The 17062-nt window shown below is 39.4% G+C and overlaps 2 protein-coding genes across 4 annotated transcripts in view; both read left to right on the top strand.

Moving 5' to 3' along the window:
- LOC148373748 (rab3 GTPase-activating protein catalytic subunit-like) overlaps positions 1-17062 on the top strand; it is a 191423-nt gene that overhangs the window by 126302 nt on the left and 48059 nt on the right. The gene's annotated exons all lie outside the window — the stretch shown is intronic.
- atp6v0a1a (ATPase H+ transporting V0 subunit a1a) lies at positions 348-17007 on the top strand. Of its 2 annotated transcripts, XM_088328974.1 has the most exons (22): positions 348-493; positions 2628-2778; positions 3171-3249; positions 4126-4223; positions 4304-4432; positions 4724-4806; positions 4906-5032; positions 5318-5400; positions 5475-5568; positions 5648-5860; positions 8682-8832; positions 8922-9061; positions 9170-9336; positions 9415-9505; positions 12074-12192; positions 12267-12483; positions 12561-12668; positions 13979-14086; positions 14528-14545; positions 14781-14898; positions 14982-15153; positions 16265-17007. In XM_088328974.1, the coding sequence occupies exons 2-22, from the start codon at positions 2662-2664 to the stop codon at positions 16356-16358; spliced, it is 2526 nt and encodes an 841-aa protein (XP_088185100.1). In that variant the 5' UTR covers positions 348-493; positions 2628-2661; the 3' UTR covers positions 16359-17007. The 2 variants fall into 2 exon arrangements, with proteins under 2 accessions (XP_088185100.1, XP_088185109.1); XM_088328983.1 differs by lacking the exon at positions 14528-14545.

Raw genomic sequence — 17062 nt, 5'->3', positions numbered from 1 at the left:
AAAATTAAACACACTGCTACAAATACAACTTCAAATACAACAGTATTCGTTTGATAACATTTTCTTACTACGGTCACATTTTGATCGTGAACAATAATAGAAATTGCATACATTTGAATATATATTCAGAGCAATATGCAAACTGTTCCGTTAAGCTAAATCAATACTGCCCTCACCTGGTCAAAGTTTCGCAAAAACTTTACACTGCAGATTTTTTGATTCGTGTACGAGGTAGAAAATAAATATTTAATATAAAGTTTAATTGTGGTCCTCAATTATTTTTTTTCGGTGTCTGTTAACAATGTAGATTGATTCTCGATAATACTGCAATAGATGGTCACGTGATCAGGGATTCCACTTCCGCTTTGAGAAGTTGACAAATACTGTATCTCTCCGGTGACGCTAAAGTCAGCCTCAGCAAACACCGCATTGTAGATCATTGCAACAAGAAACACGGAATACTGCAGAAAACCACGGCTTATCCATCTTAAAAGTAAGTATACCACTAAACCAAGCAGACATTTTACTAGAGAGCTTTGATTTGAATGCTGTTAGAATTTTCAGAGTCTGTGTGGTTACATATTGATCAACAGGTGCTCAAACTTAGCCATTAGCCACAATGCAAACTCATTACTTAAATCGGGCTTTTCTGACAAATCTATTGAACAGACAAGCGTGAACGTTTATTAACCTAACTATGATAATCTAAATGGTTCAATGATATTACTTTTTCGCTTGAAACGACAATAAATACTTGATATGTGCTTCGAAAAATTAGCCGTCAATCTCACCCGGTATATGTAGGAATGTCAATTAAAAGATTTAACGTAGAGTTTAGGAAATGTGTTTTCCTGTCTTGACTTTGATTTTTTTCGTATCACAGGCTGGCTTGCTGTTATTTTAAAAATCCATTGGACTACATTTAGCGTTTTCATTGTCCGATGTTAAGGAGTAGTAGTAAGTCTTAGTAGTTCTCCGGTCACATGTTCCCTTCATAATCCACAGATAAGCGGTTCTACGTGGTGGTTAAATTACCTATTATGGACTAAGTCATTTCCTCCTTTTTTCCTCCACATCTAGGATCAAATTTGGTGATTGTATAGTGCCAGATCGCCTGCGCTGTCATCTACACCAACACTCCATTTGAATTATTTATTTATTACTATTCAGTGTTTGCCAATGTAACTGCATTCCTTCCCGGATCATGGGATCAGTGTGACAGCTGCCGGCTTTTCTCCTCTCACGTCGTCACATGGCAACTTCTTGCACTCCGATGCTAGAGTGCACACATATCTGTTATTGAACATTTTACTCTCCTTATTAGAAGGTGAGACTGCTGTGCCAAAGTACGGTATGACCAAACCCTGACTTAAAACCCCTCGAGTAATTAATGGGCTGCGTAAAACGGTTTCCAAAACCTAATCTTGGAAATTTACTCTTAACCGTTGCCAAAAATAGATAATTGCATTATGGATCTATCTTGTCAAAAATAATGATAATAATAATGTGTTGGATTTATGTCGGGCTTTATTGGACACTCAAAGATGCCTCAACAAGGGTGCATTCTTCATTTACACATGTATATACCTATATACATAGGCATATACTATGGCCCATTCCATCACCACTAAACATTCACACCTTTCATGCAGCAGTGTGAGTTGTACTGGAGGGAAGGTGTGTGAAGTGTCTTGCCCAAGGGCACGACGACACATGACGCCAAGGAGCGAGCTGGAATCGCTGAACTACCCGCTCTACTCCAGAATAATTACAATACCCGAAAAGGATTTTAGCTCCCAGGTGACGACTTCCCAAAACAGGATGGAACAATCCTCAGTCTGGGCACACAATCTTAGATGTTTCCTTTTCATAGTCAAAGTCAATTAATTTGTGCTCAACAAACAAGGACACTGTGAGTTCATCGCTTAAGTATAATGGGGGAAAACTTAGATTATATACATTTTAACCAAATTTAGCCCTTCATGCAACCACACAGGGCAATGTTGACAGCAAATCATTGACATTCACATCGAGAATATGCAGAAACTTGGAGAGATGAGCTCTTGATGAGTTGCAGCAACAATACATTTCTTAACCTTTAGGGTGTGTTGCATAGTCTGAGGTGTCCTTAAACATTTAAAAATGAATTTTCTCTATTAGGGATGTATTTACAATGCCCAACCAAATTCAAAGAGCCTTTATAATTTTTTTTTAAAATCACCACGCCTTTCCGCTTTCATTTTACTTTTATCTTTGGGGTTTAGGCTGCGAAGCGCATTACGCCAAAAGGTAGGAGGGTCAGGGTGGGGCAGAGTGATACCATGCACGTGGTCGTTTTTTTCCTTCAGATCCAGGAGGAAAATTATGAAAGTAAGAGAATACAATCAAAATGCCAACCTAACCCCCCCAAAACATGAAAAATGAGTTTATTTGAGTTCATCTAAGAATTTCACATACTTTCACACACAACAAAAGGAGCTGCAATGATAATTTCAGCAAGTACAATATTTTGAAGTTACATCCAACACCTTTGAAGAAGGCAGGCATTCTGAAAAACAAAGCTGATGTGGTACAAAATTGCACAGATTAATGTCTGATTGACTTTTTGGTGTTCATCCTTTGTTAAGGGCGTGACGGGCCACCCTCAAACCCATCGCAAACATGGGGGAACTCTTCAGGAGCGAGGAGATGACGCTTGCTCAACTCTTCCTTCAGTCAGAAGCGGCTTACTGCTGTGTCAGTGAGCTGGGAGAGATTGGCATGGTGCAGTTCCGTGACGTGAGTTGCCAATTCTAATATTAATTGTATTCTGCAATCTCAGAATGTCCCTGATGTTGTGGAAGAGAATTTGGTTTTGCGAGCTGGCTTTTAGGTAGTACATGCCTAACGACAGAATCTCGATCATGTGCTCTCAGCTTGTGCGCCATTCCTCACATGGGAACACTTGACTATCCCCAAGGAAAGCATTGTACTGAAAATGGATCATATAAGGCCGTTAAAAAAATGCAGAGTGTTAAAAAGCTTTTGCTGTTTTTGATCCCTGTATGACGAGGCATGGAGGGATTCGCTGAACCAAATCACGACTTATATTTGAGATGACTGCTATTTTAGGAAGGTGTGATAGAACAATTTTATATTATAATAAGAAATTGTGCTTCTTTTTATGGCAGTTGAATCCTGACGTGAACGTTTTCCAGCGCAAGTTCGTCAACGAAGTGCGGAGGTGTGAAGAAATGGATCGCAAACTCAGTGAGTCATTTCACTCTCATTTGTTTTTGCTTTTTTTTCCCCAGACAGAAGTTTTTTTGGCTTTACCTCAAGAAGTTTTAATGTCCAAACTGCCACCTTCTTTAGAATATTTCAAATAACACATTGGCTGATGAGAATGACACAGCTATTAGAAAACCTTCTGATCTTTAAAAGAAAAAAATAATCATCTGGTAGATAAGTCAATATGGAACTTTTTTAAACTATTTATGAATTGACCATGGTTAATGAAAGGAATGTATCTTGCGTTTATTCACTCATTATGAAGAATTTTTTTCTTTTTACAATTTTTGCGAGGAAAGTTGTTACAATTAAGGTAAATATAAGAGAAGACATTATACAGGGATTGGTCGAGGTTAATATTGTACAATATAAGATTAAAAAAAATCCTCAAAACTGAATGGAAAATAAAAAGTTGTAATGATCTATTCAAATGTTTTTGGGGAGGTGGGATGAAAATAATCAACGGTTTCTTGCTGTATTATGTTCCACATTCTTTTGTTTCTCAATCACATTCTGTCTTTTAATTTAGTTCTGCCATGTCAAAACCAGCTTTCATGTTGGAGACTGTTTTGAGTACTTACTCATAAATGCATGGTGGTGTTTTTCAACTAACAAAATATAAAATACAACTCGCAAAATATGTTTTTCCTTTTCCACTGAAAAGCATCACTATTTTGTTGTGCGCAGGGATTACATTTTGAAATATTATCAAAATTCTCAGAGCCCCCTTGAAAAATATATAAATTACATGCATTTTTAAGATTTTGCGGACAAATCAGTGGTTACTGTTATGGAAGTTGGTTGAATAGGTGCAGTTTCCTACAGGAAAGTCAAACAATGCCGTCTTATTGGCAGGATTTGTGGAGAAAGAGATAAAAAAGGCCGATATCCCAATTGTCGACACCGGTGAGAACCCAGAAGTTCCCTTCCCAAGAGATATGATTGACTTGGAGGTAGGAGCAAGCTTAACACCATCATATGCCTTCTAGTGTCACGCCTGGGAGAATTTTCATTCTCTCACCTCTTAACTCAGGCCACGTTTGAGAAGCTGGAAAACGAATTGAAGGAAATCAACACCAATCAGGAAGCCTTGAAGAAAAACTTCCTGGAGCTGACTGAGCTCAAGCACATTCTGCGTCGCACACAGCAGTTTTTTGAGGAGGTCAGCAGATCAGGGTGCACACATACGGGCCAAACAGGACGTGACATATTTATCACAGTCCGTGACATTCGACCGTCTGGTTTTCCGCCCAATTCACTCTCATGTCTGGCCGCTTGACCGCCTTCCATTAACCTTACCATCTTGTCCACATGTCACATCATCTTTTATGAGTTAAAATGAGCCATAGTGTCAGTTAATCATTCAGCCAGACAGGCTGCCTTTTAGGTATTACCCTACTATGCCATCTTTCATGTGTGTTATGTTTTATTGTTAACACAAACCAACCTACAGATGGAAGACCCTACTCTGCTAGAGGAGTCATCTACCCTCCTTGACCCCAATGAGATCAGTCGGGGGACACCCCTGAGACTCGGGTAAGAACTCAAAAAAAACCGAAATGCTTTGTTGTTGTCCTTCAACGTTTATCTCACCAAGTGGTCATGTATCAAATGTGACTTTGTCCTTTGCTACAGATTTGTTGCTGGAGTTATCGGAAGGGAACGGATCCCCACATTTGAAAGGATGCTGTGGAGAGTGTGCAGAGGAAACGTGTTCCTAAGGCAGGCAGATATCGAAGACTCTTTGGAGGACCCCACCTCGGTCAGCCTGCAGTTTAATTGCGGCATATTTTCTTTTATGAAGGTTTTCAGGAATTATATGTTTATATGATTTGGTGAAATTTATCTTAAGAAGTTAAATGCTTAATTGCCTACAAATACATTTCAGGAGAGTGAAGCTCAATACAGATTGACAAGTATTTTACACTCGATTGGTGGTTTTTTTAACTGCCAAAACCAGTTACAAGTTAATTTTACAACATATTTTTTAATACTGGCAGTTATTACCCTTAAGGTCTACCGATACTCATTTTTTTATGTTCTACAGGGTGATCAGGTCCACAAGTCTGTCTTCATCATCTTCTTCCAGGGAGACCAGCTGAAAAACAGAGTCAAGAAGATTTGTGAGGGGTAAAAGAAAATGGGGAAAAAGCACACAAAAACACATTGATGTTTTATGTTGCTCATGTGTGCTTTTCTAATAGATTTCGGGCAACATTGTACCCTTGTCCAGAAACACCTCAGGAGAGGAAAGAGATGCTCGCAGGGGTGAATGCTCGAATCGATGACTTGCAAATGGTTAGTCCTTCAATGCGCTGTGCACAATCTTGCTTCATCATTCTTTTTATACACGTTTCCATCTCCACTCCTCGTCAAGGTGTTGAACCAAACTGAGGACCACAGACAGCGGGTTCTGCAGGCCGCTGCCAAGGCAGTGCGCGTCTGGTTCATCAAAGTGAGGAAAATGAAAGCCATCTACCACACCCTCAACCTGTGCAACATCGACGTGACCCAGAAGTGTCTCATTGCTGAGGTGTGGTGTCCCGTTTCCGACCTGGACTCCATTCAATTTGCTCTGCGACGGGGCACGGTGAGTGAGACTAATTTCCGCAACCACCTACCCAAGCCAATGACAACACCAAGATTACACAACTAAGAAATGTACTGTATTTTTGATTGTGCTTTCACTCAGACTGTTGCATGTGCGCAAAAGCGTTTCCCGGAGCATTATTGTATTCACAGAAGAAAATCCAGCTTATTTATGTAGATAAGTACCGTAAATTCCGGACTATAGAGCACACCTGATTATAAGCCGCACCCACCACATTTTAGGAGGAAAACCGATTTTTTAGCTACACAAGCCCCACCTGTATATAAGCAGCATGCGCCCATATTAAAACGTGTAACTCAATCACAAAATTAGCGCAAACCCGGCTTTGAGTCCCGCGATTGTAACTGAATATAAAGTACACAGTCCAAAAACCACAGCTGGCAAAATGAACAGATAATGATACCAGTACTGAAAGTTTGCTGCAGACCTGCAGAGTCCGGGTACCCGTTGAAACTAATCCAAGGAAAAAATGTCTATTTCCAAAGGTAAGGGTGGGAAAAATATATATCCACTATTGTCCGCCGCGACAACAGGTCTCACTCACCTTTACCCCACTTCCCGTCAGCCCGCGTTTGCTCCGCCACCTCTTTTTTAATTCGCAAAACATATCAGAATAAGTGTCTCAAATAAATACATTACAAAAATATACAGGTGCAAATACATACTATACATCAGTTACACATATTTACAAAGAAAGACGGTACACCGAGAGAGTTTTCAAAGCTTTAATTATAATATTATAACTTTCATCCCAAACCGTGCCTGTGAAGGATAGCAAAACCCTACTAGCAACACAGTCAACGGGTCTGTTAAAAAAAAAACATAAACCGTCCTCATCTTCCTCCTTATAACTGACGTCATCAAAGTTGTCTTCCCCAGTATGGGAAAGGGACTTTGTCATATAGACGTCGCCCCACACTAGCAGCACGCTCGCAAAGTGAAGTTTATGTGCAGTAGCTCTATTTCCTTCTTTATCGGACTGCTCGTTTGCTTTAAGCTTGAAAGCTACGTCATGTGCCTTTCTTTTTGCAATTTTCATGATGAGGATATGTCTACGCTAATTTAATTTGTGCACAAGCGAAGAAGTTGCAGTCTTCCTCTGCGCATATATTCCACCGGTCTAAATCTTACCTTTGGTACTCGAGCGCCGCTGGCGGCTGTTAGAAAAATTACATAAATTGGCCGCATCACTTAATAAGCCGCAGGGTCGAAGGTTTGGGAAAAAAGTAGCGGCTTATAGTCCGGAATTTACTGTAATCTGAAAAATACTATCTTTGCAATTTTTTTATTGTTTTGCTGCACTATTCAGCACAACTATTCAACAGCATTTAAATCCGCTTCACATTCTAGGTATGCTGAGTTATGCTTTGTTGAGACTTGCTTCTCACAGTGAAATATACTAGTATTTGCTCTTTCCATTTGCTTGTTTGTTAGTTCTCACATTTTAAATGCCCACTAATCAGGGCCAAACTGGGACCTATTAATCCGTACTGACATTTTAGCCTTAGACAGCCCATCATTAATGAATCAATGAATTGCCTTTATTGTCATTATACAAGTGCAATTTACAAATTTAGAGGTCTCCTTTCAGTGCAAGTAAGACTAATTAAAACGGTAAAAATGAGCAAAAGGATTTCAAAAAAAGGAAATGATTAAATAATGTGCATATTTTCATGTACATTACATTGTGCTCATGGACGCTGTAAATGGGATTTTCAGTGTGGTAATTCATTTGAACAATAGCCGGCAAAGAATGAACAATGGACAACACAATAGACAACATTTGACATAACTATGGTAAAATAACACTGTTATTTGCATTTAAGGTGAGAGGTGAGACATGTAAGGTTTAATTGAATTTTGTTTTATTTCCATTTTAGTTAAATGATCAGCCATCTACTCTAATTATGAGTGACGAACCTAATATTTGTCGCAAAGTTTACGCGTATGCGCACAGCTAGAAATTTATAATCAACCTAAATCTGTTTTGTAAAATTCAGAAACACCAATGTGTGATTATCCTACAAATATTTGCTGATCCAATGTCTTTGAGTTTTATCTATTCAATGGGTATCTTATTTTTTATATTTTCATTAAAAAAAAATTCATTTTGCCAAAAATTCAGCGATGCTACTAGTCAAGTCATACATAATATCAACCGCAATGGCCAAAAGAAAAGGCTGGAGTGGACATTCTTTTTACCCAAATAAGCCGCAGCGAATAATGAGTCAAACAGATAACCTTTGTATAAAGCTGTGGACATTGTAGTGGAGAGATTCGGCTCGTAGCTTCGAACTGTGAATTTTTTTTAGTCCTTAAGACCTGCATTGTAAGTACATTTAATCATTAGTTAAAATATGTTTTTCTGTATCTCAAACACAAAGAAAACTTTTCCCTCTGCTCCACGGTATTGAGATACTATTTTGTTCTCTCTAATTTACTAGTGTGGAAAGTGTCAAGTCAGTTAATGGGATGGGACCAAAGTAAGCTTTGTCTTTTTCCGTCAGGTCTTTTTCTGTTTTGATTTTAACTGTTTCGTTAATTTGAGGTGTTTTGTACTGATTGTAACCTTGTCTCTGGGATGAAAGGATGCACAAAAATATCATTTCTACAAAAGAACAAAGTAACATTTTCATATTACAGCATGCAATTTGAACAGATTATGATAACTTTGCTTCTCACCTGACTTCAGCTACAATTGACTAGTGGTCGCTGGAGACTCTAGTGTGGTCAAGCCATAAAAGAACAAGTTTAAGTAATAGTAAATCAGCAAAGGCAAATGTATGCTGTTGTCGTTCAGGAGAAGAGTGGCTCCACTGTGCCTTCCATCTTGAACAGGATGCAGACCAAACAGACCCCGCCCACGTACAACAAGACAAACAAGCTCACCTCCGGGTTTCAAAACATTGTGGATGCTTATGGAATCGGCAGCTACCGCGAGATTAACCCAGGTATGGTTGTGCCTAAAAATTCATGTTAAACTTCCAGCTGTCTTGGTCATCTGTGTTATCTTCCCTCCATCTACAATGCAACCCTTTAGCTCCATACACTATCATCACCTTCCCCTTCCTGTTCGCCGTCATGTTTGGTGATCTGGGCCACGGCATTCTCATGACCTGCGCCGCTCTTTACCTCGTTTTGCGAGAGAGCCGGTTAATTGCTCAGAAGAATGACAACGAGGTATCTGCCCCACCATCCATTTCTGCCCCCGTCATGTTCATTCTGACTTGCAACACTGAATACTGAGCCGCAAGACAGATTTTTTTTAACTTGAGTGTTTCGTGTTAGATGTTCAGTATGGTGTTCGCAGGGCGCTACATCATCCTGCTTATGGGCATCTTCTCCGTCTACACTGGCATTATCTACAACGACTGTTTTTCCAAGTCACTCAATGTTTTCGGTTCGGGCTGGAGTGTGCGGCCCATGTTTGATGCCCGTGTGGGAGGAAACTGGACGTGAGTGGTCGAGTGAGGCCAGAACAGTTATCTTTTATACATTAAAAAAAAAAAGACCATTCTCTTCCTTTTTTTCAGGTTTGAAACCCTCAAAGGCAACAAAGTTTTGCAATTAGACCCAGCAATAGATGGTGTCTTTAAAGGGCCTTACCCAATAGGAATTGACCCGGTAATTCATCTGTTTGTTTTTTATGTGGGCAAAATTATATGGTAATCTTGTATTGCATCAGCAAAAAAGGAAAGAATTGTAAAGTTACTCAGCTCTATTCTTGAAAGATCTTACTAAATTATGGTATGTGTTAGGGATGCTAAATAACTGTTGAAATAGTGCTTCTCGAGACCAATACTGATAACCAGTAACTTTATTTACTACATGCTATGTTTGAAAAAGCACACACACTAAAAACCCAATGTTTACCTTTGTCTTTTTATTTTTTTATTGAGATTATTACTCCACTTCTGTGATCGTAAAATTCGGACTAAAGAGCGCACCTGATTATAAGCTGCACCCAATACATTTTTAAGGGAAAAACATTTACTACATACAAACGCCTCGCCTGACTATAGGCCACATGTTCCCACGTTGAAACATGAGATATTTACAAAGAAAAACGCTACACGAAAAAATTTGTGGCTTATAGTCCAACATTTACAGTATAAGTAAAGTTAACTCTGCATTTGCATAATGCAAGTATCTCATATTATTTTCCTAAATGCTATACAATTAAACAGGCACATTTGACATTTAGTCATTTATGAATAATAATAATAATAATGCATTTTATTTAAAAGCGCCTTTCAGGCCACCCAAGGACACTGTACAGACAATGAAAAAAAATACAATTTAAAAGTTGTAAGCGAAATAATAAATAAAAAAAAAGACATAAAATCATAAAAACATAGGAAATGGAGAAGTTATGTGTTGTTGAACCCATTACCTTTGGACTCCTCTCCAAACATTATGGGCCATTTGAATAAAACAAATGACTTTTCTCGCTTGAGTACAAATGTACGCCATGGCCCAGTTAATAAGGTAATGATTCTCCTTTTTTCCTTTTGAATACAGGACTGTCCCAAAAAATTAGAATATTGAGATAAAGTTCTTTATTTTCTGTAATGCAATTAAAAAAACACTAATGTCATACATTCTGGATTCATTACACATCAACTGAACTATTTCAAGCCTTTTATTATTTGAATATTTCTGAATTTGGCTTACAGCTTTAGATAACTCAAAAATCCTATCTCAATATATTAGAATATCATGAAAAAGTATACAAGTAGGCTATTCAACTAATCACCTGAATCATCTAATTAACTCGAAACACCTTGCGAGGGTTTCCTGAGCCTTAAAAACACTCAGCTTGGTTCAGTAAACTAAATCACAAGTATGGGGAAGACTGCTGATCTGACTGCTGTCCAGAGGACCATCATTGATACCTTCCATCAGGAGGGTAAGACACAAAAAGAAATTTCTCAAAGAGCAGGCTGTTCACAGAGTGCAGTTTCAAAGCATATCCACAAAAAGTCTGTTGGAAGGGAAAAATGTGGCCGGAAACGCTGCACAACCAAGAGAGATGACCGCAGCCTTAACAAAATTGTGAAGAAGAGCAGCTTCCAGAATTTGAGGGAGCTTCAAAGACAGTGGGCTGAAGCTGGAGTCCAGGTATCAAAAGCCACAGTTCACAGACGTGTCCGGGAAATGGGCTACAATAGCCGTTTTCCCATGATCAAGCCACTTCTGAACTCAAGACAACGGAAGAAGCGTCTGACTTGGGCTATGGAGAAGAAGCACTAGACAGTTGCAGAGTGGTCCAAAGTCCTCTTTTCAGACGAAAGCAAGTTTTGCATTTCATTTGGAAGTCAAGGCGCCAGAGTCTGGAGAAAGGCTGGAGAAGAGCAAAATCCAAGTTGCTTGAAATCCAGTGTGAAGTTCCCACAGTCAGCAATGGTTTGGGGAGCCATGTCAGCTGCTGGTGTTGGTCCACTGTGTTTCATCAAGTCCAGAGTAAATGCAACTGTGTACCAAGAGATTTTAGAGCACTACATGCTTCCATCTGCTGAAAAGCTCTATGGAGATGAGTATTTCATTTTCCAGCATGATCTGGCACCGGCCCACAGTGCCAAAACCACCAGTAACTGGTGCACTGACCATGGCATCACTGTCCTTGATTGGCCTGCTAATTCCCCTGACCTGAACCCCATCGAAAATTTGTGTTGTATAGTTAAGAAGAAGATGAGAGACACCAGACCTACAAATGCAAATGAGCTGAAGGCCGCTATCGAAGCATTCTGGGCATCAATAGCACCTCAGCAATGCCACAGGCTGATTGCCTCCATGCCACGCCGGTTTGATGCAGTAATCCGTGCAAAAGGATTCCCAACCAAGTACTGAGTGCATCAATGGACATTTTCAAATGTTTGATTTAGTTTTGCTGTTATAAAATTATTTTTTTACTTGGTCTGAGGAAGTATTCTAATATTTTGAGATAGGATTTTTGAGTTTTTTTCAGCTGTAAGCCAAAATCAGCAATATTCAAATAATAAGGCTTGAAATAGTTCAGTTGATGTGTAATGAATCCAGAATGAATGACATTTTTGTTTTTTTAATTGCATTACAGAAAATAAAGAACTTTATCACAATATTCTAATTTTCTGAGACAGTCCTGGATGTTCTCCAGTCCTGAATGTTATTGCATCATTTCTAAAATTAAACGTGAAATATCTTATCCATCAGATCTGGAATGTTGCAACCAACAAGCTGACCTTCTTGAACTCCTTTAAAATGAAGATGTCGATCATTTTGGGTGTCATCCACATGTCGTTTGGTGTCACTCTCAGTCTATTCAACCACCTGTGAGTACTTTTTACTGTTACTTTTACTCTTCATTCCTTTCCCCGAAGCCGTCAACATTCTCTTTCTCTTTAAGTTATTTCAAGAAGCCACTGAACATTTACTTGGGCTTCATCCCCGAGTTAGTTTTCATGTCCAGCCTCTTTGGCTACCTGGTGCTGCTCATCTTTTACAAGTGGCTTTCGTATGATGTTCGGCTGTCGCGCGACGCCCCAAGTCTCCTGATCGCGTTTATCAACATGTTCCTCTTCAACTACAGCGACCCAACTGTCAAGTCTCTCTACAGAGGGCAGGTCAAAAGCGCTTCTTGTTGGTAAAATCAGCATCATGGCATGAAAATGATCTCAAACTCTTTCTTTTTTTGTTACAGCAAGGCCTGCAGACTCTTTTGGTACTCATTGCCTTGGCATGTGTCCCTTGTATGTTGATAGTAAAAACTATGGTCCTGAGAAGACAATATTTATGGCGTAAAAATATGGTAGGTTGATAGAGATCCACTTTGGTTCATCACTTTAATAAATGCCTACTGAGTTTTGTTCCCATCACGGGCACCCAACCCAGATCATTAATTCAAGCATGAAAATCTCTCACATTTAGCTGAAATTCACTGTTTTGAAGTCAAATTAGGTGACCTACGTAAAATGTAATATCCAAAGAGAAAATCTTTTGAGGTGGGTGAGTATTGGGAGATTTCCCACAGTTAATCTGGCAGTTGAATTAAAATCAGTGTAGTTTGTGAAAAGGAGGAGTACTATATTTATCAGATGTAACACACATTTGATATGACCTCATTATCACACTATTTTTATTCCTGTTAGAGAATGGAAAAAAACAGAGTTCCTGAGAGTTTTATAAACTAATGCAAAAAAAGCTTGTTAAGGGAAAACCTTTAGTGTATCTGATGATGAATAGATCTTTAAGGGACCATAAATGAATCACATTGTAAATGTTATGTTGGTATTGTGTCCATACTTCATAGTTGTCAATGAATGATTTGAGTCATGGCCACATATATACAACTAAATTTGTCACCTTCAGTGCCGAATTTGGGCTGGGAAAAAGTCAGACAAAATTTGATACCGATATTTAATTAAAAATTAGGAGTTAACATTGTACACAAATGTGGTATTTTCTCTACATCAAACTTTACAGATTTGGTAAGTTGAGCATTTGTGAAGGCTGACTATGCAGCCTGACATGCTTCCAACAGTCTTTAATAAATTCCTCCTCTATCAAAACTTTGCAGTGCCTGGCGATCAGTGTCATTACCTCGTAGCTCACCCTAATGACATTTTCATTTGATGTGCGCGGTCTCATTAAAAAGCGCTGTTGTGCCGTTGAAACAGCTTCCAGTTGCTTCACCTTTTCACAGCAGTCGTTTTCAGTAAGGTTTTTTGTAGTTGGCATGTGTTGTCTGGCATCACCCTTTGATATTATAATCTTTGAAAACAGCCAGAGTCTCTTGGCAAATTAGGCAGACACGGTTGCTTCTGATTTAGGTTAAAAAATTCTCCAATTTACACTGTCTGGGAAGCGTTGGCCCTTGCAGTCAATGTTCCTTTTTTGTTTTCAGTTGCCATGTTGGAAATGGGTCGGGCTAAAATTCTCCCAGTAGGCCAAAGGCAAGGTGGCCAATGTAGAAATGTAGAATTTTTTGTTTGTCTTTGTACAAATTTCTTTTATAGTGCGGTCAACATTACTGGCGTACTACATATAAGGCCACAGGCCAGTGAAAATTTCATCACGTATTATGAATGTCGTTCTCAAACCTGATTTGTTTCTCCAAAGGGCACGCAGAATTTTGGAGGCATCCGGGTGGGCAACGGGCCTACAGATGATGAAGCAGAAATCATCCAGCACGACCAACTTTCGCAACACTCAGAAGATGAGCCTGAGGTGAGCTTTTCCTTGGCCTTTGCCTGACGTACGTCGAAGCAAAACATACATGTTTTTATTACAACATCCATATTGGATGAAGACTCTCATGTTACTGTTGCTGGTGTTCAAATACAGAGGCATTCAATTAGATCAGTTTCCCACAAAGTGTTCGGGTTTTATATTTTCACTTGTTGTTTATCCCAAGTAATAACTGAGTTTGTTCAAAGAAGATCAAAATATAACAAAAAAAGGAAGAGGAACATTGAGCCATTTATGTAAGTGTTAAGATTAAATAAGCCTCATTGAAATGTTACTCACGCAATATTGATGTTTTATTTGACAAATATGTTGCATTTTTAGATAGCCGATAGCTATAGATCAATGGCTGTTTGTTGTGTTTCTTTGAGTGTGTGCGTGTGGTCAATAATCAACCGTTGCCTTCTTTCATCTGCTTTCAAGGCCCGCGAGGAGGAAGAGGTAGGACCTGAAACCTGCCCATTACCTTTCTGAGGATGCCGTTCTCTTTCCTTGCCTTTTGTCGCCTCCTTGTGGTGTGTTGGTGTACGTGTTGAAGTGAAGCAGTCTTTTTTTGCGTGGGGTTCTCACTTCATGACTGGGTGTCCCGATGACAGAATTTCTTTCTGATTTAAGGGAACTTATAAAGATTTTCATCTGGTTCACTGTATTGACGGATGTGCCCTCTGCCTCCCAGTTTAACTTTGCAGATGTAGCTGTGCATCAGGCAATACACACCATCGAATACTGCTTAGGTTGTATTTCCAACACTGCTTCCTACCTCAGACTTTGGGCTCTCAGTCTGGCGCACGCGCGTGAGTTTTTTTTTTAACTTTTGGAAATCCAGTTTTCTTTTGAAAGCACAATCCATGCCAATGGCTTCTGGTGTTTGATGCAGAGTTGTCCGAAGTGCTGTGGTCCATGGTGATGCACATCGGCCTAGCCTCCCGCAGCTTGGGTGGCTTTCTCCTCCTGGCCATCGTCTTTTACTTCTTTGCTGTGCTCACAGTGGCCATTTTGCTCATTATGGAAGGCCTCTCTGCTTTCTTGCACGCGCTTCGACTGCACTGGTGAGAAATGGAGTCATTAGCGACTATAGCAAAAATCCTACAATTCGCTGTCCATCTGTTTTAATTGGGTGTTTATTTTTAGCTAGTCAGCCTGATAACCTCAGATAAATAAAGTCATAACCATTTTAGATCAATTTGGGGGGAGGATATCTCACAAACTAATGAGAGACTTACCAAACTTCATCCTCCAACCAATTTCTAGCTAACGTATTTTCACGCCCATGAGACACACAGTGTTAAAAGGCGCACTCTCCGTAGCTGGTTGTATTTTTTTATTTATCTACTGATTCAGCGCACCGGCATTGGGCGCGAGTGCCGCGTGACCGCCTGACAAGCATACAAGTGTAGGAGTTTAAAAAAAAAAAAAAAAAAGCAGTACGAGCAAAACTGAGTTTGGTCGTGGTTTATTTAAGTATTTATCACTGAGTAAAACTCCAGAATATGACAAAATTGTAAAAAACATATATACAAGTAGTTTTTATTTTTTTATTTCTCCATTTTCGAACCATCGATTACTTAATCTTCAGATCTTTCGCAGCAGCTCGATTCCTGAGTTCCTCAGCATAGTTGATGGCGGTCAGTTTAAGATGTGCTACAATACTCGAGCGTCATTCCAAATCGTTGTGCAATCACCACACGCCCAATGGTTTACGCCCACAATACAAGAGTGAACTGTGACGCCCACAATTCAATCTTTCAGTCCTCAGTCACGTCCGCCATAAAAGATGCGCTGGGAGATTGGGGCGCGGCTCCCATTTTCAATGAAATCTTAGACTTTTGTGCGCGCCTTATGGGCATATAAAAACCGTTCTAGCCACTTAGGCATTTTGTCAGGTGATTTAACAGTATTTTGCGCCCCTATTTTGCTAAAGATCAGCGCTTCAATTGGCATGGCGATTTTTCTTAACAAATAGACCCTGTTCCCTTTCCAGGCAGGACGTAGGATCACATTCTTGGGTACAGGTCCAACACTTGCATTTGGCTACTGTAAGGGAGGGGGTCTGGAATGGGGAGCAAGGGTCGTGAACAGCATTGCCTAGCTTTACTTCCGTTCTTGTAAACAGCTCACTAATGTATTCACCTCCTTGTGTGCTTGTTTGTGTATAAACAGGGTGGAGTTCCAGAACAAGTTTTATGTGGGCCAGGGCATCAAGTTCCTCCCGTTCACCTTTGAAAGCATCCTGGAAGGAAAATTTGATGACTGAACCCTATCTGTGTGCATACGTGTTAGTGTGTGTTGAAATATTTCATATACATTATTTTCCGTCAAAAATAACTATTAGGTTTTTGACACTCATTACTCTTCTTTACACAACAGTAAATTGTAGCATTACATTTGAAATCCACTTGCCTTTTTCTAGTCTGCTTTTGTAACCATCACAACTTGCCACATTTCCAGCTAATTTTCAGGGAATTGATTAGCCACACACTTAGATTTCTGTGCACTTATTAGAGACATTCTGAGAATTCGAGGCTTCCACTGTACTTTGAAACATTCCCCCCTTGATTATTACGGCACCTGTTTTTGAGAATCTTGTAATAACAATAGATACATTCGGTTGTAACTTTCATATGGGATGATTGCCATTTTTCCATTGAAAAAGTACATCCAAAATCAGCTGTATTTAAAGTTAACCCGTCTGTGTGGCATGTTTGCTTAAGATCGTAACATCCATGTGAATGTCATTGTAAAAAGTGGCATCAGTAAACACATGTTGTTAAGACCCAGACAAAAGGAATGTTTACAAACTACAAAGTAATGCTACAATTCTCAGTAACATTAGCAATGGATGTAAATCCCCTACCAGATTTTTTTGGTGGCTGATGTTTTAAATAAACATTGAGTAAGATGCTGTTGGTTGTTTGCTCCTAATGTGTGTAAGATCTATTAAATGATTGTAATACTCTT

The sequence above is a fragment of the Urocampus carinirostris genome, chromosome 1, assembly GCF_059441175.1.
Source record: "Urocampus carinirostris isolate Australia breed hairy pipefish chromosome 1, RoL_Ucar_1.0, whole genome shotgun sequence".
NCBI classification, from domain to species: Eukaryota; Metazoa; Chordata; class Actinopteri; order Syngnathiformes; family Syngnathidae; genus Urocampus; species Urocampus carinirostris.
Note: the sequence above shows the minus strand (reverse complement) of the source record. Positions and strands in the feature narration are given on the sequence as shown.